Source organism: Peromyscus californicus, unplaced genomic scaffold, assembly GCF_007827085.1.
Source record: "Peromyscus californicus insignis strain IS unplaced genomic scaffold, ASM782708v3 Scaffold_14__1_contigs__length_90479793_seg_2, whole genome shotgun sequence".
NCBI classification, from domain to species: Eukaryota; Metazoa; Chordata; class Mammalia; order Rodentia; family Cricetidae; genus Peromyscus; species Peromyscus californicus.
The window spans coordinates 17,891,866-17,917,221 of NW_026294436.1; the positions used below are offsets into that span (position 1 = coordinate 17,891,866).

At 53.4% G+C, this 25,356-nt stretch overlaps 1 protein-coding gene across 5 annotated transcripts; it reads right to left on the minus strand.

The window, feature by feature from the left end:
• Positions 1-266: 266 nt before the first annotated feature.
• Ikbke (inhibitor of nuclear factor kappa B kinase subunit epsilon) lies at positions 267-25,356 on the minus strand. Of its 5 annotated transcripts, none has more exons than XM_052736855.1 (22): positions 25,113-25,356; positions 24,495-24,581; positions 22,637-22,747; positions 21,906-22,046; positions 21,434-21,563; positions 19,776-19,957; positions 19,495-19,655; positions 18,062-18,172; positions 17,702-17,881; positions 16,908-17,104; positions 16,157-16,221; positions 15,989-16,080; positions 15,729-15,815; positions 11,680-11,755; positions 11,438-11,553; positions 9,103-9,179; positions 5,874-5,913; positions 4,776-4,877; positions 3,482-3,578; positions 2,655-2,755; positions 2,423-2,494; positions 267-792 (listed from the first exon to the last, which is right to left on the minus strand). In XM_052736855.1, exons 3-22 carry the CDS (start codon positions 22,721-22,723, stop codon positions 759-761), a joined length of 2,148 nt encoding a protein of 715 aa, XP_052592815.1. In that variant the 5' UTR covers positions 22,724-22,747; positions 24,495-24,581; positions 25,113-25,356; the 3' UTR covers positions 267-758. The 5 variants fall into 5 exon arrangements, with proteins under 5 accessions (XP_052592815.1, XP_052592817.1, XP_052592818.1 ...); XM_052736857.1 differs by having other exon boundaries at positions 22,233-22,747; XM_052736858.1 differs by lacking the exons at positions 24,495-24,581; positions 25,113-25,356 and adding an exon at positions 22,233-22,340 and having other exon boundaries at positions 22,637-22,734.

Consider the following 25,356-nt stretch of genomic DNA (forward strand, 5'->3'; position numbering starts at 1 on the left):
CCCGTCTGGTTCTGATATGATAGCTGCGGGGCGGGGGGGCGGGGGGGGGCAACAGAAGAGGTGGTGCATTTATTCCATTTCCGCAGGTGTGGGCCTGCTGTCTCCTTAGGACTCGGGGTTCCCACATCTGTCCAGATGGTATGATACTGCCCAGCTGTTTCTCAGAACCAAGGGGTGCCTCAGGGAGGGAAGGCAAAAGGAAGGTCCCCCAAAGCACGAGCAGTTGGCCTCTGCTGCCCACCTTCTCAAACACAGGTTCATCCAGACACAGCACAAAGGGGCAGTTTATTGGGTGCCTGTGGCCAGGGATGGGGACACTCAGGAAATAGTAAGCTGTGTTCAATGGGAGCCTTGCCGAGTAAGTCCTCTGCTCTAGCACCCTGGAGAAGCCCCGGGAGAGCCTGCTGGTCCCTGGGAAGTGCAGAGTAGTAAGATGGCTCAGCTCTTCTTCCCAAGGCCCTCCTGAGTTCAGACAGACCTCCAGGCCTGGCTGAGGAGGAACAGTCTTGGCGTCTGGATGAGGCAGTGGTAGCTGCATGCTGTCCTGCGGGTGCTGTCCAGGATGGCTAGGAGTCCCCGTCCCAGCTGCTTCCCAAGAGGACAGGCAGCCAGAGTAATGCTGGTTTGTTGGCCAGTGGCCAAGAAGGAGGTAGGGTGGTGAGCCGGGACCAGAGCTTGCCCTGAATTTGGTCTCACGGTGCAGGGGTACAGTATGAGTGATTCTAATGCTTCCGAGTGCCTTGTGCACCCCATGGAGCTCAGACATCTGCTGCTGGTGGAACTCTATGCAACCTGTAAGAAAAAGCACAGGTCAGCTTGGCCCACCTGTTGAAGAAGCCTGCAGATGGTACCCGAGGGCCATCAATGTTCAGGAGCACTCAGCCATCAGGTCCTCCGCTCTGCCCTTGTAGTATCCTTGTCCCCAGAGACTACCTTCTGGTTTTCATCTATGCAGGTTGGAATCACCTGGAAAGCTTAAAAGGCCCCTAGCCCAGGCCTCACTCAGGGTCTCTGGAGCAATCCCCAGGCCCCTGCACTTTTAGAAGCACCATTGTTTCGGTGTGAAGACACTCTGGGAGGCCGGAAAGGGGTTCAGATTGGTTCACTGGGCTCTTTGGTTGCAGTTCTGAATGAGGAAGTGCAAATTCACTAAAACACAGTTCTGAAATATTTGTAAATAGACCATAAATCACCTCAAGAAAGATTTATGTCGGCACTAAAGATTAGAACTTCCTGCTCAAGAGGATGGAAACTGTGGAGGGGTAGAGTCTCCTCCAGCTGGAACAGAACTGGGAGCGGATGCCTCCCCCGTCCGGGAACCCTCCAAAACTCTGAGGTCAAACCACAGGCTCTGCTTCCAGTTGCCCTACCCCCTGACCCCAATTCTGGTGTCTCACAGTAGCACGATGTGGAGGTCTGAATGAGAATGGCCCCCAGGAGCTCATATGTTTGAATGCTTGGTCCCTAGTGGGTGGAACTATTTGAGGATTAGGAGGTGTGGCTTTGTTGGGGGAGGTGTGTCACTGGGGGTGGGCTTTGAGGTTTCAAAGGCCCACACCAGGCTGGGTGTTAGTGGCGCATGTCTTTAATCCCAGCACTCGGGAGGCAGAGGCAGGCAGATCTCGGTGAGTTTGAGGCCAGCTAAGCCTACACAGCAAGCAAGTTCTGGGACAGCCAGGACTATACAGAGAGACCCTGTCTCAAACAAACAAACAAACAAACAAACAAACAAACAAACAAGCAACATGCTTTATAAAGCCAGACTGCTGCACAGCAGAAGGTCTGCTCTGTAAACGTGCTCCTGAGTTATCTGAGCAGTTGACAGTCCTGGTGTGTATGTCCACCCCTACACTTGCTTTTGTGACTTTTCCTGGTACATGGAATCCCAAAGCCCCAAGCACCGCTGCTGGTCCCCACCCATCCAGGAGGGGGTGCTATCTAGAGATGTGCCAGTGTCTCCAGGCAGCCTGGGCACTTGTGGAGAGCAGGTGGGAAGGATGGAGCCTATGGGGCTGGAGACATAGGCTTTGGGCAAAAATGTCAGATTGTCTGTGCTGTGGTTTCAGAGTGAGGCATATGGTGGCGTCCACTCCAAGGACACCTGGAAGGCTCCTTAGGCACGCAAGGAAGCCTTAGGCATATTGCTCATATTCAGTGCAGAGCCTGACCCAGACACCAGCCTGCTTGCTTCCAAGCCCCACTCTGATGCACTGAGGCTGGTACAAAGCCTATACGTAAAACCTATGCCTCCTCAAGATGGCACCCCACTTGTGGATGAGGCCTTACACTCCAGTGTGGTTGTTCAGAGAATTAACAAGTGCCTTGGATTCTGCATGGGGGACACAGGGACTCTGCACTGCCCCCCCCCCCAACCTTGGCAGCAGGGAGGACACCGCCTTCCCCAGACATGGGAGATGCTCACCGTTCGATGAGGCGGTTGTTGTCCTGGAGATCAAAGGCCAACAGCTTCATGTCATTACAAAGCTCCTGCATGCTGTCCCAGGGAGGAGAAAGGGGTGGCTGAGGCCCAGGTCACTTGGCCCAGAGCCCACTTGCAGAGGCCATGGAGCAGCCTCTTGGCCTGGCCTGACATGAGATGAAGCAACGTGGTGTTAACCTCAGCACCCTCCTTCCCCCAACTCTCCAGCACTTACTGGAAGACCAGGTCCTTTGGATCAGGGCTGGGATGAGGAGCCATGGGATGTGGTGAGATCTGAGCCCCCGGTGCTCTGTCCAGAAGGAGCTGATCAAGGATCTGAAGGGAAGCCGTGCATTAGTCAGGAAGGACCTATCAGCTCACGGATGGCTGGGTAGGGGATGTGCTGAGGAAGGGTAACACATCTGCCCTCACACTGTCTCCCTAGAGCCCCAGGAACGATCCGGTCTTTTCAACATGCCGTTCCTTCCCATCCTGGGGCTGTCTCTCTGGTGTCACTGCTTCCCCTCATCTGTCCTGAACTAAATGATTCAGTCTGCCCAGTTCCCCTCTGGCTCTAACCTAAACCTCTCATGACACAGTCTGAGCCACAATTTGGGAGAGAGGCCATTCCTAGCCACTCTCTGTGGTTGCCCGCATTGCATGCTGGGAGCCACGTGGGCTGTGTCCTAGAAGGGCCTGCTTTGTACTGTTTGTGGCCAGCTAGATAGATGCTTTGGCAGAGAGTGACTCAGAAGACCAAGGAGAGCTCACATAACCTCTCAGGAGCAGCCTTGGGACCTCCACGCTGCACAAAACCGGAGTAACATGTCCTAGGAGTCGGAGCCCTTGCTTACGGGATTTTCAGTCTGAAATCTCTAGGAATGTTCCTATCTCAGGGCACATTTGTAGGTCAGAGACCTCCAACCTTCATGAGCATCCCTGAGTTGGTCAAGAGTCCAACTCGGTCCACTGCTCTGTCCACTGCTCTGTCCACTGGCAGGAAGTGATCCAAAAATGTCCCTTCCCCTCTGCAGCCCCCTAGAACCCCCAAAGCGCCCACACCTTGCTCAGGCTCTCTTGCGTTTCCTGGGCTTCTGTGTTACAGGCAGCCACAGAGCGACCAATGAGGTGCAGGTGGTTCTGGGCCTTCTGTACCTGCCTTAAGAGAGACAGAGGAGATTAGAGCAGGCCATGGCTCGCCACTGCTGGGACACTCCAGCTGGTGCCAGCTCACCGGGGGGTCCTAAGCATTGAGCTTCGTCTATGACTCTGTCCTTCGGGGTGTCACTCATCTCTTACCCGCCTCTATGCTGCACACAGCTGCTCCTGGGAACTGAGAGAGTCCCAAGAGAACCACCAGGGCAGGGATCAGTAACAACACCCCCGTGGGTGAGGCTGGGTCACTCAAGCGGTTAGGGCAAGCATAGAGGCAGGCAGGTGAGGCATGAGAGACAGAGGACAGCCCAGGCTAGCACACTTATGTGAGGAATGACAGCCCACACTAGAGCATTTATGTGAGGAATGTCCATGCTTCCATCTCCATAACAAAGTAAGGGCAAGACTTGGGAATTCTCATCTCTAATCAGAGGTCATGCAGGGACATTTCCCCATGGCACAGAGGAAATCAAGTCCAAGGTCTATTAAACCAAAAGTTGGTTTTCAGTTCTGAATACATGTTAGAGTCATCAGGGATAGCTTTTAAACTAGTATCTAAGACCTGCCTAGGCCCCTCACATCAGTGTGTTGGGGGTGCCAGGCGGTGAATCCTAATGGGAGGGTTAGAGGAACTCAGCCACACAGCACACAGACAACTGTCCTCTCTTCTCAGGGGCCCGGGAAAGTGCTGCAGGAGACCACGGGTCCTTGAAAAAGGAGTCTCAAACTCCAGAACAGTGTGAAGGAGGACATGTTAGTGGGCAGCGCCTGGCCCTGCTTCCCTGCCCTTTTGAAGTCTGTTCCCCCTCCTCCCTAGGGAGCTGGTATTCTCCCTAGACAGAAGAGCCCTATCACACCAGACAGGGACGGCAGGTAAAACCCAGATTTTAGGGGTACCTCTACCCATGTTCTAGTCCCCAGTCTGCTGTTTATTAGCTGTGTGACATTAGGAAGAGACCAGTTCTTGGAGCCTCGGTCCCGTCGTCTGAAAGGAGGAGGTGGCATTTGCTGTGTAAACACCGGGGAACCAAGGAAGCACCGTTGCAGCGATCACCCAGCAGACTGCCTGGCCCACTCAGTTTTTCCCTCCTCAGGGACCTCCTTTCCTACTCAGGCCCGCAGACCCCGGGGTCCTCTGAAGTCTGGAAGGGCCGGGCTAGCCCAGGCTGCATGAGCTCAGAGGAAGGGCCGGGCTGTTTACCTGATCCTCTTGCCATGTGTGACCAGCGACACCTGATACTTCTGCACACACTCCTCCTGGAACACCTGCAGCAGCCTCTTGGCTAAGTGGCTAAAATTCACCCTGGAAGGACAGAGAATCCACGCTCTAGAAGGGAGCAGCCGGAGCCACCTGCACGGCAGACGTAGCCCTTCCACCACTACCCGTCACACACGCCAGCCCCTCAGCCCGCCACAGGGCACCTCTCAGGAAGCGAGGATGGCCACACACTCAGATCGTGAAGGCCCAGAGTCCAGCAAAGCCACGTGTTCCAATGAGGAAGCAGGGGAGGCCAATATGGTGGTCTGTGAATGCATACACTCTCAACTTGATCCCCGGGAGGAGGAAGGATGCACAGCTACGAAAAGCTTGTGAGTGTGTGTGTGTGTGTGTGTGTGTGTGTGTGTGTGTATGCGTGCATGCATGCATGCCTGCATATGTGTGTGTGTGCGTGTGTACGTGCGTGCGTGTGTGTGTGTGTGTGCATGTGTATGCGTGCATGCATGCATGCATGTGTGTGCGTGCGTATGTGCGTGTGCGTGTGTGTGTGTGTGTATGCGTGCATGCATGCATGCCTGCATATCTGTGTTAGTTAGAGTTAGAGGTGGTATAGCTCTGGGGAGAAAAAGAAAAATCCCCAAATAGCCATCAGAGCAGGGAGGCCTGGCGCATGATGTGGGTGTCCAGGAAACGGTATCGATGAGAAGCCAGGCATGCCCAGGCCAAGCTCCAAAGCATCGAGTGGGAAGAAGTTGGCCACTGAGAATAATTCAAGAGAAAATCCTACAAGCAAGCTTGTTGGTGATGGGAGGAAAGCCAGTTACATCACGGTTGTCTGTGAGAAGTCCCAGACTCAGCTGTTCAGTGTCCCACCCCTGACCCTATATAACCTACTCGGATCGTTATCCCCACCCCCACCCCACGCCCCCCTCACACCCCCCCCCCCCCCCCCCCCCCCCCCCCGCTGCCATGGCCAAGGGTCAAAGCACTTGAGTATTTCCCACCTGGAGTGAAGACTCACTCTACCCCAGTGACCTCCACCCTCCTGCCCACCTGCCTGCCAGGGAACAGGTCACTCACTTATCCAGCTTGTGGATCTGCTCCTCGTTGTAGCTGAGTCCTGAAGGAAACAGACGGGGATGATGTCACCACTCAACTAGTCAGCAAAGCAAGTTAAAAAGATGAAGACAGCCCAGGGTGGGGCTATTTTATGGGATCTCAGGCCCAGGGGAGCCAGGAGGGGATGAGGGAGTGGGACATCAAGTGACTATGACAACGTTATTAATAGTGACTGCGCGGCTATGATTTAGGGACCAAGGAGCTGAGGAGAAATGCTATGTATGGGGCTCCAGAGGGAGGCAAACCTGCTGTGTGTGTGTGTGTGTGTGTGTGTGTGTGTGTGTGTGTGTGTGTGTGTGTGTGTACGCGCACATCGGGAGCTGGGTGGGAATGCTGCAGGTGGGAATGCTGGATGAAATGGTCCTCATGGGATGCGGCCATGGCCCTTCAGCCACACACCCTCTCCAGCTGGCAGCTGGTTGGCTCCATCCCTGGAGCTACTCACAGGAAGGCCACCACCTTCTAACTCTCCCTCTCTGCCCGGCAACTAAATTTCAGAAGGAGCAATTTTGGGTAGAAGTATCCTTGCCTGGACCTAGGCTACCACCCCAAGATCGTAAAGCTCATGCACTGAGGCGACACTGCCCCCCTGCTGGGCTTTGAGGGAATGGGTCTCCAGAGCAGTGGTAGCCCCAAGATGCTGGTTTGCCCTTTCACCTTCCCATCCCATCACCCCAATAGGAGGATCCCCTTCCTGGGCCTGCCTTGTGAAGGCCAGGAGACTTGAACACACCCCAGCTCCCCCCTCCTTCTAGCAGGCAGCTGTGTACAAGTGACTTGGCTCTGGAGGCTGGTTGCGTGTCCATCATGGGCACACATGGATGCCTATGAGGATCACGGGAGAGTGCCCTGACCTTCCAGAATGGCATCGTGCAACACTCCAGGTGCCGGTGGTTGTTCCTGTTTTTAATAAAGTACTCTGAAAGAGCAGTCAATATGGAAACTCTCAAGGCTGTAAATGGTATGGTTAAAAAAAAGTTGGACCAGCCGGGCAGTGGTGGCACACGCCTTTAATCCCAGCACTCGGGAGGCAGAGCCAGGCAGATCTCTGTGAGTTCAAAGCCAACCTGGTCTACAGAGCAAGATCCAGGACAGGCACCAAAACTACACAGAGAAACCCTGTCTCAAAAAACAAACAAACAAAAAAGCTGGACCTAGAACAATTGAGCTAATTAGCACTTCTTTGCCTCAGTTTCCCAAACTATCAAACAAGGAAAGTTGAGATGCATAGAGGATTGTTGTTGTTTGTTTGTTTTGAGACAGGGTCTCTCTATGTAGCTCTGGCTGGCCTCGAACTCACACCAGGTCTGGAACTCACAGATATCTACCCCTCTCAGCCTCTTGAGTGCTGGGGTCAAAGGCAGGCTCCACCACACGCGCCAGTGCCTAGAGCACTGAATAACTCAAAGACGAATGGCGTCCTTAGGCTGGCGCCCACCGTCAAGGCAATGCTTTAAAGCTTTGGTGGCAGGATTATGGAGTTCCAGACTTGGAGGTAGCCAACCTTCCTGGCTCTCCTGAAACCACCGCAGTGGCCGGCTGGGTACAGGACCTTGACTGAGCCTCAGCTCCCCCTGCTCCCGGGGACAGGGGGGCTTGTCTTCCCCATCCCCTCTGAGGCCAGACTCCAGAGGAAACTAAAGGCCCCAAAGGAGAGAGGTCATGTTCCATAGATCCCCAAGTCCTCAATGGTGACCATCAGATTCAGGTGGCTATGGAGCACCTGACATGTATCCATGGTGACCAAAGGCCTGGATTTTTAATTGAATGCATTCAATTAATGTAAAATTTAAAACTGAAGCAGGGTGAAATTTTTTTCCCCACTAAGTACAGCTTTATAATTTTGTTAAGACTTACCACGTTTACTGAACACTTGTCTTCTAGACAGAGGTATAAAGTATAAAATACACATGGGATTTTGAAAATTTAGCATGAAAAGGAGCACAGAGTATCTTTTTAGTGGTTTTGTTTATACCGAGACTATGCTGAAATGACATTATGATACATTGAACACAAAATATATTAAATTAATCTCGCCTTTTTTTTTTTTTTTTGATTTGGCTGTGAGAAACTTAAATTCCACATATGGCTAGATATTATGTTTCTCCTAACAGTGCTTTGTAGACTATCTTGGGGCCAGAAGAGCATTAGGCAACGAGGCAGATATGGAAATGTTCGGAGCATAGTGTAGGGATGGAGAGTGAGCTTTGGCATGTTAGCTCCCCAGCTAACTGGAGCGTTTATTCCCAGGCTCCCCCAACTCCATCCCCATCCCTGCCCAGGTTCAAGCCTCAGCCTATCGACTCTACCCTCATCCAACTCTGACAAGCAGGTTTCCATTCCCTGGCCAGAAGGGCTTTTGTAAGAAATCTCCTAGTCCAGGAACTCTAATGGGGATTTCTTTTGGTCCCCATTCTTAGACAATCTGGGTCTTTTGGTGGTCCAAAGACCCAGTGGAGGGACTGGGGAGATGGTCTAGTGAGCGAAATGCTACTGTACAGTGTAGAAACTAGAGTTCAGATCATGAGCACCCATGGAAATGCTGGGCAGGCACGGTGGCCACCTGTGACCCCAGTGCTAGGCAGGTGGAGACAGGCAACACCCGGAGCAAGCTGGCTAGCTACATTAACCAAATTGGTGAGCTCTGGGTTCAAGTAAGAGACTCTGCCTCAAAATATAAAGTGCAGAGCAATTGAAGAAGAAACCTAGCAACTATCTCTGGCCTCCAGAACAGGTAAACACACATACATTTGTGCATACACAAGACACATGCATGCATACACAAGACACATGCATGCACGCGATGAGCTCTCGAGCGCGTGTGCACGCACGTGTGTGCACACACACACATACACACCCCCCCCCCCCAAACCAAACCAAATGAAAGACACAGTAGATAGGAAAACACTTCTTAGAGTGCCCTGTCAAGGTAAGGGGTCCAGACCCATTTCCACATTATCCATGCTCCCGCTCACTCTATCCTGCATCCATGACACCCAAGCTTCTCTCGCGACGGTAGACATGGTTATAATGTCTCTCAGTAGCCTACAGGCAACATGCAGGCGGGGACTCTCCTGCCTGAGGCCAGCTGCTCCCAGTAGTATACACTAGTGAGCCTCCAACCATGCTGGGTTGACAGAAGGGAGAAGGGAAGGAGGGTTCCTAGGGGTTGGCTCTCTCCGACGCTCACCTGGCCTCATCCTAGATTTCTTGAACTGTTTGTAGATGAAGTGCATCTTGTCCAAACAGCACTGAATCTTCTGGATACTGTGGGCAGAAAGCGGGAAGACTCAAACGTCACAGTGGTGGGAAGAGGAGGGAGCTGTCTCCCGGCCACAGAGCAGGGTGGGTGAGATCCGGGAGTGGGGGAACCCGGCCGCCTGTCTCTCAAGCTCTCCTTCTCTATTCTAGACCTCTCTCTCTCTCTCTCTCTCTCTCTCTCTCTCTCTCTCTCTCTCTCTCTCTCTCTCTCCCCCCTCCCTCCCTCCCTCCCTTCCTCTGTCTCTCTCTCTGTCTCTCTCTCTCTGTCTCTCTGTCTCTCTCTCTGTCTCTCTCTCTCTCTCCCTACCTCCCTCCAAGCAGGTGAAACAGAGAGTCTGGACTGGGTAAAAGGGTCTATATTTTTATATAGCTGCCCCATAGAAGGAACTTAATGGGTCAACAATTCTACCTAAGCAGTAATGAACCCATGGTCCCCCTGGAGCCAGAGGGTGGGGTGGGAGGCGGCCTCTCAAGGGCCTTGTCAGCCTGGGGTTTAAAGTCAATCACTGCTTCTTCCCCTTGCCTTTCACACTGGATACAGCAGCTTCCTTTAGGGGACTGGGGTGTCCTTCCTTACCCTCAGGCCTATTTTGGCTTCACTTCCTCCCCAGAGGTTTCTAGGGGACCACCACCCCAGGCTTGGGTAAGGTGCAAGCTTATTGCTAGGGTTCAGGTAGCCTGAGAGGATGAGATTGGCTGAGATGTGTCTAGAGCACTGTTTCACATTTGTGAGCCCGGGATTGCCTTGTGATTCCAGCGAGGCACCCCAGTGCACACGGAGGGTTTGTGGAGTACCCTAGCAGTGTGTGTTTCGGGCACCTAATCCAATGCACTCATAATATCTACTAGGAGAGCTGGGCATGGTGGCACACACCTTTAATCTCAAGTACTCATGAAGCAGAGGTAGGTGGATCTCTATAAGTCTCCATAGTGAGTTCTAGGCCAGCCAGAGTTACACAGTGAGACCTTGTCTCAGAAAATTAAAAATTAAAAAAAAATCACCATAGATGAGACAGAGTACACACGGCTTTATTCATTTTAGACTACGTTCTGTGAGGGAACAGCTAAGGAAACCCTGTCATTTTCAAAGCTGTTTGAATTTGGGGACATTAGATCTGTAGAGACCTCAGCTGCCGTGGTCACAGTGGAGCAAGGTTCTGCCCTCGGCAGACGTGGGCGGGCATTTTTAGTTTTGTGAAAAACAGTAATAAGGTTCTTTACAAGCTGTAATTCAGGAGCTGGAGAGATCAATCAGTGGTGTAGAGCACCTGCTCTCGCAGAGGACCTGGATTCGATTCCCAGTACCCAAAGGGTGGTTCACAGCCATCTAGAGCTCCAGTTCCGGGTGGTCTGATGCCCCCTGCTGGCCTCGGGTGGCACTGCACATATGTGGTGCACAGACATAAATGCACGCAAAACACTCGCACACACAAAATAATAAAATAAAATAAACTTGTCTGTTTTTTGAGACAGGATTTCTCTGAAGCCCTGGATGTCCTGGAACTCACTCTATAGACCAGGCTGGCTTTGTACTCACAGAGATCCACCTGCCTCTGCCTCCCAAGTGCTGGGATTAAAGGCATGCAGCAACACTGTCTGGCTCCCCCAACCCCTGAGAGTTTTTAAGTCTATAAGGCTTGTCTGTCTGTCTGTCTATCTCTGTCTCTGTCTCTTTAACTTACTTACTTACTTACTTACTTACTTACTACTTACTTACTATGTGGTTCTGGGAGTTAAACCTGGAGCCTAGCACATGCTAGGCAACTGCTCTACCACCATGCTACAGGCCAGGCAAAATAAAATTTAAAACACTGCTGTAGGTCGCTGTCTGCTGTAAGTTTTGGAGGTAGCTGTATCTGCCTTGAAGGCCACCTGTCATTTACTGATTATGACTTTGGGAAGGAAGCTCACAGAGTGATCCTTCCCATTCATAACAGAAATCAGTAGCACTGGTGTTTGGCAGACTCAGAGATGCTCTCTGTGAAAGTGGACACAGCCAGAGAGGGAGCTGAGAGCTCCTGCCGGGCCCCTAAACTGCTGTGACTCCCTCCTTGGGATTCATGCTCTCCGTTAAGGCAGGACCCAGGTTCTCACTCCTGAGGCTGCTCTCAGGGAGGGCCTGGCTCTTCCTTGGATTCCCCCTCCCACACCCTAGTACCTTGCCCCAGAAGAGAGCAGTCAGGCTGACTCCGAGAAGGGTTCTCAGCCTCTGGGGCCACCTGCAGCCCCAGCCTCATCACACAGACAAAGGAAATCCCACCCACCTTCTGTTGTCCTCATGGATCTGGTTCCGGTTCTTCAAAAGCTCTCCGCCCAGGCAGCTCAGGCTCATTTGGGTTTCTGTGACATTGTGGGAACATCTAGAGAGGACCTCTGAGAACTGTGGGGCCAAAAGAGAGACTCCTGTGGGGTCCTTAACTCAGGGCTGTGCGGAGCAATCTGCAGGACCATCCCTACCCCTACCCCGCCCCTTATTCCTATACAGCTCTGCCCCTGGCTCACTCACAGTCTGCAGCCTGGACCTCAGCTCTGTGGCCTCCTTTAGTTCCTGGAAGTCAGGCATCTCAGCCCTGCTGCTGAGCCTGGAGGGGAGTTAGGAAAAGGCTATGTTGGGGGCTCAGGAGGCAGATGAAGAGGCCGAGAGCTCTGAACCCATACACTGGGCACAGCTCCTTTGCCTTTAGAGTTTGAGACAGAAGAACCAACTTGACATGGTTGTAATATTGTTGAGCATTGCAAAGAATAAAAGTTGAAGTAGATTAAAACTCCTAATTCAAACGTACAAGCCTACAATACAAGGTAGCTATTAGTAAACCCCTTGCCAGAAAGTTCTATAACTAAATAGAATGAAGTTCTTCCCAGTGGAAACTGTTTCTTGACAACCAATAGCACATTAATGGGAGGGTACTAGCCCACAGTTGTCCAGGACTTGGAACATTAGCATCCCATTGCCCCAGTGAAGTGATTGACACTGAACTCAAAGAATGATTGAAAAGGTGGACAGTTGCAAGGTGACAAAGTCATACCATCCTGGTTCTTTTGCAGGAAAAATACACCTACACAGTAGAGGAATCACATGACCACTACCTGTGGTGTGTACACAGGCAGTACCCCCGCCTGGTCTATGGCGTGTTCTAACACAAACTGTTTAACTTGACTCCAACAGTCCACGGAACCCCTAACTTACCAAAGATCCCGGGGGGGGGGGGTAGAGAAACCAAATGTCAGCAAGAGAAAGTCCTACGAGCCTGAGGGTGGGCAGTGAATTGGAGGTCTCTGTCCTATGAGCCAGAGGGTGGGGCAGTGAATGGGGGCCTCCGTCCTACGAGCCTGAGGGTGGGCAATGAATGGGGGGGGGTCTCCGTCCTGTGAGCCTGGGGGTGGGCAGTGAATTGGAGGTCTCTGTCCTACGAGCCTGAGGGTGGGCAGTGAATGGGGGGGGGTCCTCCGTCCTGTGAGCCTGAGGGTGGGGCAGTGAATTGGGGGTCTCCGCTAAACCAGCGAGGGTGGGATGAGAACTTACATAAACTCAAGGAACAAAGCTACCACACAGACAATGTGGTCCTGGACTGTAGAAGGAGACTGCAGGGCAAGTATGCTAGAACACTTCCCTTCCTGATGGGTCCAGAGGGGATGCGAATGTACTGATGGAGAGGGCCCACCAGCTGAGAAGAGCAGCATGCTGGCGACGTTTCTACTCACAGAGAATGGTGGAGAAAAGGACACAGAGGGGGCAGTGTGGTGACTCCTGTCTGCCTGGGAGGTGCTTCTGCACGTCCTGACTTTCTCCTACCAGAATATATATATATATGTATATATATACATATATATATGTATATATATACATATATATATATATATTTAAAAAGACTTTTTCTCTTTATTTTAATTGTTTCATACAATATATTTTGATCATATTTTCCCCTCCCCCAACTCAGATCCTCCTTATATCCCTACCCATTCAGCTGTATGTTCTTTTTCTCTCTTAAAAAAAAAAACACAGAGACAAAAATTAAAAACCCAATAAGACAAACGTCAAAACAAAGGGAAACATAGTCCTGCCTCCTCCCCTCAAAAATAACAACCATGGAGTTCACTTCGTGTTGGCCAACTACTCCTGGCCATGGAGTCCGCTGTGGAGTGGTTGTTATACCCAGTGAGATGCCACCGGAGAACACTGATTTTCCCTTTGCAGGCAGGGTTCAACTGCAAATAGCTTTTTGCTTAGGGGTGGGACCTGGTGTCCACTTCCCTCTCTCAGACATTAGCATATTCTCTCTCTATCTCTCTCCTTTTTTTTTTTTTTTTTTTTTTGTAATAGGGTTTCTCTATGTGGTCCTGGCTGTCCTGGATCTCACTCTGTAGACCAGGCTGGCCTTAAACTCATAGAGATCCTCCTGCCTCTGTCTCCTGAGTGCTGGGATTAAAGACATATGCTATCACGGCCAGCCAGAATCGTCTTTACATGATAACAATCAAGAGAGAATCCTGCATCTTTTTGCACGGGAATGGGCCACGGAAGGACGGAAGAGGTGAGCAGAGCATCTCGGGAGTCCACTGAGGCTCCACGTGGGCGGGGACACTGTATCCTTTACCCACTAGAGAGCTCCAGGGACCCACGGTGTTGAGCACACAGCATATCCTGTGTTGATGTTACTTATTGAGGGAGTGAATTTATATAATTGAGGTTTGGGGAGTGTGGAAACCTCAGGACTGCTGATGTCCTGATAGCCAGCTCTTCCTCCAGCCAGAGCCCTTCAGGACAGAGAGTAGGAAGGCTGCCTTGCTGAGAAAGCACACCGAAGAAAGGATGGGCAGGCGGGAAGGATGTAACTCTGCTACCAGCAACAAAAGAGACATTTCACTTGTTAAAATCCACCCCATTCCACTGTAGAGGGAGCTGGTGGCCACAGCCCTCAGAGGAATCTACAGCTCTGAGGGGGTCCAGGAAGAATGGGATTGCAAAACACTGGACTGGGAGACTTCAGATATTGGCAGAGCCCAGGCAGGCAAAGGTCCTGATGGCCCTCAGTCCCCTGCAAGCCAGGAAAGAGATCACATCTGGTCTCTGGCTCTATGCGGACCCCTCGGCTCTCCAGCCTCCTCCACACACCTGACTCTCCTGGCCTCAGAGCCTTGGAGCCAGAATGGAAAATCCATCTAGCTGACACTTGCCTCCTACAACCTGTCAGTCCAGGGCAAGGGGCAGACAGAAGGCCCACACCTTCCTCCACACATCTCTGCCCAGTCTGAGAACCCATAAACGATCACCGTGGTCAGGTTTTTTTGGTACCAACCTCTCTCTAAATGGACCCTCCAGGACGCCATGCCTCCCCCCCCCCCTCCCTGGCTTCACCCCAGGACATTCGCCTCACAGCAACCCTTCCATCCCCACCAACTTAGGCTCTCTGGGCTTCAAACCATGACGCTTTGGTTCCCCATCCCTAAAGGCCCCTTCCCCAGGCTCATGTGCTAAGGAAGGACAGACTGCACCTGGTCAACCCGGGCCCTTCTGTGGACAGATGCCACACCCACCCTTCGATCCCATCTCTGTGCCCTGCAGGGGACTAGCCAGAGGATGTCCAACAGGAACGATCCGGATGGCTTCCACCCTCTGTCACCATCCAGAGGGACTCAGTCACAACGGTCGCCAGTCCTATCATCTGGAAACACTCTTCCTCCTCTTTATCCCCTCTCCCGTCACCTCATCACCTCACCATCAGTGTCTGCCAGCCCCGGGCTCATACAGAGACCAGCCCACCCTGGGAAACTCCATGCACTTCCAATGGAAAGGCTCAGGTTATTGGGGGGGGCGTGGAGAAGGGGTCAGGAATGTTGTCACCGCTTGATGGGAAGGGCTTCCCTGGGCTGTAGAACTCCCATCTCTCACCACCCCCACTCTCTGCCCTTCAGGATTCAGGCTGTGTTTACTCCACAGCACTCTGGCCAGTGGATCTCCCCTTGCTCTTTCTCTCCACCCTCCATGGGCTTAGCTTCCTCCTTCCCAGGCTCTTCCTTTCCACCCCAGAAGGCAAGGACAAGCGAAAGACCCAGAAATAAGAGGAAATAATAAAAGGAAATAAGAGGAAAGCTATGGAGGCTGAGACAGCCTGGCTTTCCATCACTGGTCACGGGCAGGGACAGCATCTGGGAACGAGTCCTTCCTTGGAGTCCTCTCTGGGGCTTGGCACAGAATGAGTGTTTCAAATCATTCAAAGTCCTGGTGAATCAAGTCTCTATCTGGGTGAGGGGGGCTGCTCTTCCTGGGGCATGAGAGGGGGTACTACGCTTTTGAGGGTTGGAGGCTGCCCTTCCCGAGGTGAGGCATTGTCCTAGAGCCCAGAGAGGCAGTGCCCACGTGGATTTCTCCCTGCAGGAGGCAGGGCTAAGCTGAGGATGGGTACCATGTGGGAAGATAGGGTATGAAGCATGGGGTGAAGAGTGCTCATGTTGTAGGGGGTAGGAACTCTGGTTGGGGGAAGGCCGATACATCGCAGGGGTGAGGAGCAGAGAGGAGAGCTGAGGGGCCCCAGCTGGCCTAGCTGGAACACCTACCTTTCGATGCCCAGGCTGCTGCTGAGGAAGAGGAGGGCTGTCCGCGTGACCTCCAGTGTCTGCTGGCACGTGTTCTGAAGCATCTCCCTGTGTGAGGGAAGCCCTAGTCAGAGCCACCCTGACCGGGGTTGGGGGGTGGAGGGAGGAGGGTGGGGGAGGGGGCGGGGGGGGCACTGTGCATGTAGGCATGGCCTTAGAGAGGGACAGGAGAGGCCTGGACAGGTATGCTATGCTCCCCTCCAGCCCTCCACAGTACTCACAGGATCCAGTGTAACCCTCGAAGCATCAACGCCTGCCCATCCAGCAGGACCCGCGCCAGCCACAGGGCCTGGAAACCAGCAGCCAGCACCCCCTGAAACATACAGATGGGCTGGGCGGGCCTTCCCCGTGTGTCAAACCCCCTTCTGCGTCCTGGGGGCGCCCCTCACCTTAGCTGTGCTGTAATCTGCCTGTAGGTCGACCTTGGGGACGAACTTGGGGACGTCCAGAGCAGCTGCAGACAAAGACCCTGTCTGAGGGGCCTGCGTCTATGGACTGGGTCAATACTGAGGCCATCTTTCCTTGTTCCCAGCTCACAGGCACCCCTCACTGGCCATCTCCCACCTAAAGCTTCCCAACTCTCCCGGCGCCCCTTGGCTAGCAAACCTTGATCCAGTGGCTCTTCTAAGTCTCGGTTCTTTACTGCCACCTTGTGGTCAGGTTTGAGAACTACACCCTAAAGCTCCAAGCCCTGCCTCTCCAGCCCGCAGACTTGCAAGGTTAAAGCCCCTTCCCTTACCTCCGAGGAGGACTAAGCATATTCCAAATGAGAAGGAATATTCCTTCTAGAAAGTAAGGAAAGGACAAAGCTCTGGGCCTCGGCCCACCTGCCCTTCTCTCCAGCAGCCCAAACTACCCAAGGCATCCCCACCAGTCACAGAGACTGTCGAGGACATACGGGCTCCAAATGCCCCGTCTCTGTTGGAGGATCTGGAGAAAGCCAGGAAAGTCTAGTCACCAGCTGAAGTCACATGGCAACTCAGAGGTGTGCGTAGAATTAAAACCAAATTCGCATCTACCGTGCGGGCCAGAGAAACATTTACTAAGAAAACAAGCCATGTCCTGGGTTGTAAACGCAAATGTTCTGGAGGAGAGCGTCTCAAGTATAATAAAAGATCCAGCCTGAACGGCCCTACTCACGGTCCCTGAAGGCCAGCCCCTTGGGTGTGTCGCTGGCCACGCTGAACAGAATCAGAGGGCTGCCGGCAGCGGTGGGGGCCATGTGCTGTGCTGAGAGGCTTGGCTCCAGGACACAAGGGTGACCCTCAAAGAGGTACTCCTGGTGTTTGGGGGGCACGTTGGTCTGCTCATACACAGCCTCCAAAAAGATGGCAATCCTAGACCCATGAGAGGAGGAGGCATCAGCACGCACCCTGGGGAGGACTCAGCTTTTGGGGGGTAGGGTCCATGGGGGTGGCTTTTTCATCAAAGATGGGGAGGCAAAGGGCAGAGTTCATGTACAATGGGAAGAGGACTCAGGGGTTCCAATGTCTAGCCTCCGCCTTTGTGTCCAATCCTGCTGTACCCTCCTTAAAATTCTCCTGATCTCATGCGGTGACCCGGGTGTTGGGGCACACGCCTGTCATCCCAGCTCTTGGAAGGCTAAGGTAGGAGGATAGAGTCTGAGGTCAGCTGGGCTACACAGCAAGAGCCTGTCTCCAACAGCAAAGACAAAGACTTTAGTGAGCGAAGGGGTTCTGTGAAAAATAAATCATAAACCCAGGAAAGAGAGCGCCCCACCTCTGAGGCGGTTTAGTCCAGGCTGGCACTGTAAAGAATATGGAATCTAGAACACAAACAAGGAAGTCCGTTTGACTTGAACTTGGTGGAAACAGTACTTTTTCCCAATGTGTTTTGGGAGACGCTCCCTTGGACCCGCACCACTGCGCGGACGGGGGAGGCTCTTGTTCCCTCTCTCTGCTGTTCCCACTCACGTGTTGTGGGCGTGGATGTAGACGTGATGCAAGACCGCCTGGGGCAGGGAGAAGACGTGGATGACGATTCGCTGCAGGATGTCACTGGTCTCTGCAAAGAACTGATCAAAGCCCCAGCACTTAGCCTGCTCTACCTCCAGGATGTTGGCCAGGATGGGCACCAGTTGGCTCTGCAGCCCCCTACACACACACACAAGACATGAAGATTGTCAGAGCTGGGACCCAAGCATCCAAACGGAACCTCCCAGGCTATAGAAGGAAAGCGGAGGGCCCCAGGGCTCTGCTGATATAGCCTGGAAGTCTTGACTCAACACAGAAGCGATCCCTAGCTTAGATTCCGTAGAGAGCCCTCTCACTTACATGGACAGTCTGCAGGTGATGGGCAGGCTATAGCTCCACTCCAGCGGCCCATTTTCCTGCCTCTGAGTCCCTGAAATGGCCCCGGCTGGCTTCTCTGTGGTGATTCTGTGCCTATAGTGGAGCAGATTTAGGCCACTAGAACCTCCCCTCCCCACCACCCATCCATCCATCATTCTTTCCCTCTCATTCACCATACTTTAAGAAACAATAAACTCTGAACAGAGCACAGTCCATGTTACCCAGCCACTGGGAGGTAGGCTGGAAAATGAATTTGGGGCATCCTAGCTCTACCTGTGCGATCACCTCTGCCCAGCCAAGCTCCTTGCTTCCGTCAGAGTCCTTCTCACTGTCACTATGGCTATACCCAGGCCACCCACCTCCAGGTCTGTGCCACGCTGAGCTAGCTCAGTGCCCACTTTCTCCTCACTTTTCTAACTGCTCCCCCTAATCTATCCTTCCCTGACAGCCCATTCCATTCCAACTTCCCCCCTTGTCCCTAAACCTAATATTGGTTCCCCACAGCTTGCCCCAGGACCAAGGGTGCAAGCACCAACCTTCCCGATGACACATTGAGAAGAGGAAAACTCTGAGAGGTCTTCCATCTATTCCCAGATGGAGAAGGGAAGAGAAGCTGACCCTTGACCAGCCCTAAGGAAGCCAACCAAGAACGGTTTCACATCCCTGAACATAGGCTGAATGCTTAACGTAGACCGCAGCACTTCTGACCTCCAAGACCATCATGCTCTGCCTCTCTGTACCTCTCAGACCGTTAGCTACCATCAGTGCCATCGGAAGCACTTCTTACGGACTACCCTGCAACCCCAAAGCCCTCTCCTCTCAACTGCCCACTACCTACAGCCAATGTAGAATTCTGCGGTTCTTCCTCAATATTTATTTGTAAGAGCTCATGGTGCTAGTTCCAGCAGATGTTTTCCCAACTGCCCTCCAGCTAGAACCTTGGGAACTTGTCCCCGAGACTTGGGTCCTCTTTTCCCACATGGTATCAGTAACAACAGCTCAGCAGATCCTTGTATTGCAGGGCCCCTTATTTCAGTGGTTTGACACGACATCTCTTTTGCTCTGGGCCGTCCATGCTGGCAGCCCCTGCTTTCAGCTCCTCCTATGGGTCACTGAGAGACACTAGGAAGCCCTGGACCTGGGTACCAGCTCCACCGTCACCCCTGCGGGCTCGGTAACCTTGTAAGCTTCCTTGGCCCGGGGGAACACTGAATTAACACAAAGGTCCGTGAGTGTTCTCTACCACGCCACGGGTGTAAGGCTGTGCTTCTGGCTTGGTTAGCAGTGGCTCTAGAGTCAAGGCAGGGACAGGGGGTAAGAGACACAGCAGGACCCCGTGGGGGAAGGGCCAGGTGTCGGCCAGGAAGAAGTCCAGGGTCTGTCCCCTTCGTTCCCTGCCCCATCGCCCACCGTACATGATCTCCTTGTTGCGCCGGGGCCCACCAAAGGGGATGAAGGGCAGACTACCAGTGGCTGCATGGTACAGGGTCACCCCAATACTCCAGAGATCCACAGTCACCCCGAACGCCTTTTGCTGGGGTTTGCGAAGCACCGCCCGCTCATACATGTCAGGGTGCTATGGGAGAAAGGTAGAGAGTAGCCTTGGAGGGCCGCCAGTGTGGGCACTTCCTAGGGGACTCTTAGGGCGGCACACGGCAAGGGGCTATCAGCGGAGGGTCTCCACTGTGTCACTTACCAGGTATTCCTCTGTACCGTAGACAGAAACGAACTTCTCATCGTCGTCCAGCTTCCGAGCAGCCCCAAAGTCGGACAGTTTATAGATGCTCTGCCCCTCCTCCCCCACCAGACGCATGATGTTCCCAGGCTTGATGTCGCGGTGGACGATGCCGTTCTCCCGAAGGTGGTTCATGCCAGCCACTGGGGACAGACAGAGCACTGCTAGCTTGGCTCCAGCCAGGGACCGATCAGTCCAATGTCTGAGGTTTGTCCTGATGAAGAGTCTGTCCTTGGATCCCAACAGATAGGGAGTTGCCACAGGGAACTCAGGGGCACAGGAAACACTGGAGAACAGGGAAGCCCACAGGGCCAGGAAAGGGCGTTCCAAGCCAGAGAGATGGATCACTGGTTAAGAGCACTCCCTGAGCCGGGTGCTGGCGCACACCTTTAGTGCCAGCACTGGGGAGGCAGAGCCAGGCGGATCTCTGTGAGTTTGAGGCCAGCCTGGTCTACAGAGCAAGATCCAGGACAGGCACCAAAACTACACAGAGAAACCCTGTCTTGAAAAACAAAAAAGAAAAAAAAAAAAGAGCACTGGCTGTTCTTTCAAGAGATCCTGGTTCAATTCCCAGCACCCACGGGTCAGCTCACAACTGGAACTCCAGGCACCCAGTCATGCACCCGGCATGTGCAGGCAAAACACCCATACCCAGAAAGTAAAAATAATTTAATAAAAATCATTTAATACATTTAAGGGGGCTGGAGGGGAGGTTTGGGTAAGCGCTTGCCACTCTTCCTGAGGACCAGAGTTCAGTTCCCAGCACCCATGGTGGTTCACAACCATCTGTAACCCCAGGTCGAGGTGGGTCTGAAACCCTAGTCTGACCTTCAAGGGTACACCAGGCATGCACATAGCGCACAAGCATTCCTCTAGGGAAAACACTCATACACATTAAATTACCCTTTTTTTTTTTTTAATAAGCAAAAGGAAGGGGTCCCAAAGACATCACAATATTGACCCATTTGGGTTTTGTAGGGATCCCAGGGCACACCTTTTTCATCTTATTATTTATTTGTGGTAAAATATACCTAACAAAATTTATCATTTAAAATTTTGTTTTTCAATATATTTCACTATGTAGCCCAGGCTGCCCTGGAATTCCTGATCAGCCTTCCTCAGCCTCCCCAGTGTGGGGGCATAATCAACCCTTCAACTGAACTGCTTTTAAGCACACAGCTCGGTGGCTTTAAGCGCATTAATATTATCACGCAAACATCACCAACAGTCCCCTGCAGAACCTTCTCCTCCTCCCGAATGAAGTTCTACACCTATTAAACAGCACGCCCCACGCTGTAGGTGAAGTGTGGTTTTTGCCTTTGCGTGGCGAGCTCATTCCTCAGCACACTGCCTTGTGAGTTGGAATTCCCTCCGCTGTTCAGTGAGGCACCTAATCCCGTCAGGCTGTCTCACCTGTTGACTATTGGGAATAATGTTACCTTCAAGACCAGCCAACACACTTTTTAGAATTTTCTTCCTACAGCTTTGAGCTGGATCCATCACGTGGGTCCTTCTGGCCCACCCCTCCGCCTCAGGCCCGCTGGGATGCCTGCTTCAGAGTATGACACTCATCCTGGACTTTGTAGAGGGCCTAGGCCTGGGAACGGGGCATGGCTCACCCACACAGCGCAGTACCACCAGGAACTCCTCTTCAGGAAGCCCAAATGTGTTCTCAGGGTCCTCCAGCACACTCAGCAGGCTCCCGCTGGAGCAGTACTCCATCACTATCACCTTCTGCCGGCTGCCTCCCTGTGCGCGGGACAGAAGGAAGCTTGGGGAGGAGGGTACTTCCGACTTCTGCCTGTCGGGGTTGCTTACCTAGAGCCCACAGCCCTCCTTCCCGGGGCGCAGCTTCTTGCCGCCTTCTTACTGTGCCTCAAACCCATCTCAGACACAGGAACCTAAGGTTACCTTTCCCGAGAAACCCCCTCTGATTAGGCACCGAGTCCCCCTTTCCTTTCCTAATGATGTCTCTGTGTGGTCCCACACCAGGGGTTCCTTACCATCCCCTTCCCCAACCCCTCCCCCCAATCGCTGGACCGCAAAGGTCAAGATCAAGAGCATCCTTGGCTGACCAAGCAGAGGACCCACCGTTTCCTCCACAGCGAACAGCTTGACGACATTCTGGTGATCCAGCTTCCGCAGCACCTCAAACTCCCTCACTTGCACCTCGAGGGGCCGCCGGTAGCTGGCTGAGTTGAAGACCTTCACAGCAACCACCTCCCCAGATTTCTGGCGTGTGGGCACAGGGTTGGCAATCAACATGGGGACCACACTGGCCCAGGGAGCCGCCACCTTCGCCTTTCGCCCCTTCCCCAACCCAGGCCCCAAACGAGAGAGGCAGGGGCTGGGTGGGCTCGCATCTGCTTCCCCTTCCCCTACCCAGGGGGGCTGGAGCAGCACTTGGAGGTGACACACCTGATGTCCCACAGCGGATGGCTTGTGTCATCGCTCCTTTTGCCTAGGCAGTCTACCCTGCCTCCAGTTCCTGAGCACGGAGCGCATTCTGACACAGCTCTGTAGCTGCTGTAGGAAAAACCCAGACAGGCCCAACCTCCCAGCTCAGCTGGGAGCCCAGCTATTCCTAGAACCCACTGGCTGTCACCTCCCTCCTGCCTTGTCCTCTAGTCCCAACATGTCTCTGACAGAGGCACCATTCCAAGGAATTTTCCAGGATGCCATACGTCGGCCCAAACCTATGGAGTCCTTTCTCATCAGAGGAGAGAGAACAGAGTCCTGGGACCCTTGTCCAGCTACGTAGCATCCCAATGCCCAATGGAGGGCTAGTGCTGGGGCGTGAAGGAGTCTGGAGTTGCCATTACCTTGTTTCGGGCCTTGTACACACTGGCAGTGGCCCCCTGTCCCAGCAGGTCGTCCGTGTGCCATAGGTAATTAGCTGTGCTCTGCATCTCCCAGGCTTGACTCTCTTCCACCTGGGCAAACAGACAACCATGTGGGCCTGGTCTGCAACAGATACTGGTAGTCAGCCATCAGCTCCCAAGACCGCCCCACAAGGGCTCAGTGTGGCCACGGCACAGGCACGGGACCTGGGGAAATGGTGGTACAGGAAGACTAAGTAAGTTCTCCCCAAAGGAACACAAGACAGCAGGAGGGTCCCCAAGCTTGCATCTCTTATACCCATGGGGACTTCTAGCTGTGCTGTGCCCCCCCCCCCCGCCCCCCCCCCGGTCCCTTCCAGCACCCTTCAGAGGTAGGCCAGTCTAGGGGGACTTCCTCTATCACCTCTTTCGGGCACTGGGGACTCAGAGTTTTGGTATCCAGGCCTGGGATTGTCCCAGGAAGCAGACACAGTGCGGGAGGAAGAGCCCTGGGTCAGCCAGGGTCAGACAGAGACAGTCAGATCACCACAAATCTCCAGGATTGCAACATGAGCCTGGAGCTCCCCTCCCCCATCTCTGCTTGCGTGGCCCCTAACTTCCTACTGTTGGGAGCTAACAGTTGCTCACCAGGCAGCCAGGCCTCGCCCAGTGCTTTTCCAGAAGGAAAAGGGCTGAAGGGGAGATAACCAAGAAGAGAGGATGGGAGGGCTAAAGGGAGGGGAGGGGATGGAGGGGAGTGTGGGAGGATGGGAGACTGTGGCACACCAGGGCTCAAGAGCTCTGGGGAAGATCTGAAACTGCCCACAACTCTGCTTCCCATCTTTACTTGTATCCTCTTCCCTCCAAAAGCCGGTTCCTCTAAAGCAACTGGTTCCAGAAAGTGTAGCCTCCGAAGTGACACTCACCACCTGTCTGTAAAATAGGGCCCGAGTCCTGGGATGCCTGGGGGCAGGAGCGCAAGAAGGGCCTCGCCCCTTCAAGGTTTTGAAATAAAGTTGTTTTGGGCAGGGCCTCTTCCTGCTCCAGCATCTCACTGGGTTTCAAACCAAAGATGGCTCCATTTTTGAGCCCATTCTCTCAGTATTTTTTTTTTTTTTAAGACAGAGTAACCAGCTCAGGTACCTCCAGTGGTATTGAGGATGGTCTTGAACTTCTGCATCTACCTCCGAAATGCTTGAATTACAGTTGTGCACCACCATTCCCTGTCAACTAGGTGCCGGGGATTGAACCCACCATGGCTTCGTGCATGCTAGGCAAGCGCTCTACAGCTAGCAGTCTAATTTAAAGGTGCAAACCCTGGAGAACACGGGCTTTTGAGCCAGAAGCCACTTGAAGAGATCAGCAGTCACGCCCTAGTTTCAGACCGCACACTCAAGTCTGCATTACGCAAAAGTAAGATTGCCGGTGAGACCTTCTGAAGGCAATGTGAGTGAGTTGTCCACGTTTCTTTGTATGGCTGAAGAGTCAGCCCGACTCGAGGCTCAGGCAGGGTACACTGAAGTGGAGGTCAAGGTCCTAGCCTTGGGAGCTGAGGGTCCCAGACTGTATCACCTTCATGACTCTACCTAGGCTGGTCCTCAACCAAACCCTGGTGTTAGGGCAAAACACAGCTGAAGTCAGGTAGACGGGTGTTGAGATGCACAGAGCAGAATCCCAGATGGGCCGCACCGTCCTGGGTTCTGTCCAGAAGCTCTGACTATGGCACCTCTGGATCACCTCTGCATTCTTGTCTCCCACCAGGCCCTTTTCTATACAGAACGTGCAGTAGCCTTCAGTGAGTCAACACCAGCCTGCTCCCATCCTCCTCGGGGGCTCTTCTGTGGCAGATGTACTTACTTACCTGCACTCCAAGTGGCCCAGAATCGGGCAGACTCTTCCTGGCAAGTGTATGTTATGTTTTCTGGCTGGGGCAAGTTCAGGAGCCGAGCTACACCGGAAAGAGAATGGTGGGCGGGTGAGAGGCCCCCTCGGTGCTGTTTGATTCTGAGCCCCATCAAAGTCCACCAGTCTCAGCCCTTTAACCCTTTCCCGTCCTCGTCGTCACCTTCCCTACAGGACTGGGGGTTTTCCAGCCTCTTTCCAGAGGCTCTGGGAGCCTCTCATGGCTATTTTGGGCCTCAGGGAAAAGATCCCAAGCAGAGGAGGGTAGAGGCACCCGAAGCTGAGGCCCAGCTTTGCATCAGCATGTTGGGAAGCAGAGCCCAAGAGGGGAACCTTGCTGGCCAATGGTGGTTCTCCTTAGGGCCATAATCCTCCTTGCCCTTTGCCCCGGCCTCCCAACAGTCCTTTCTGAGAGTGGTTCCCCCACCCCCACCCCCACAGAGGGAGTGCAGGACACTACTAGGCTCCCAGCAGTCCCAAGAAAGACGGGGGAAGGGGGCATTGAGCTGAGAGTTTTCTTGAAACTGCCCCACTTGGCTCCCCATGCCACCCTCCTCCACAGCCGCTGCACACTCACCCCATCTCCCAGCTCAGATGCAGGGGAATGCAGACTCGTGGGACTGGGTGGCATCCCCAGGGATTTCAGGCCTTGAAGTCAATCGTGGGCAGTGACTAGTACATCCTGGTAGCCATGGACCCCCAGGATCCACACAGAGGCCAAGGTAGTGGTGACGGCCCTGGGCCTGAGGCTTCTTTCCTGCCCCTCTGATAGCCCTGGGATGCCCAGAACCGTAGAGCCCAGGCTCTTAGTTCTAGCATAC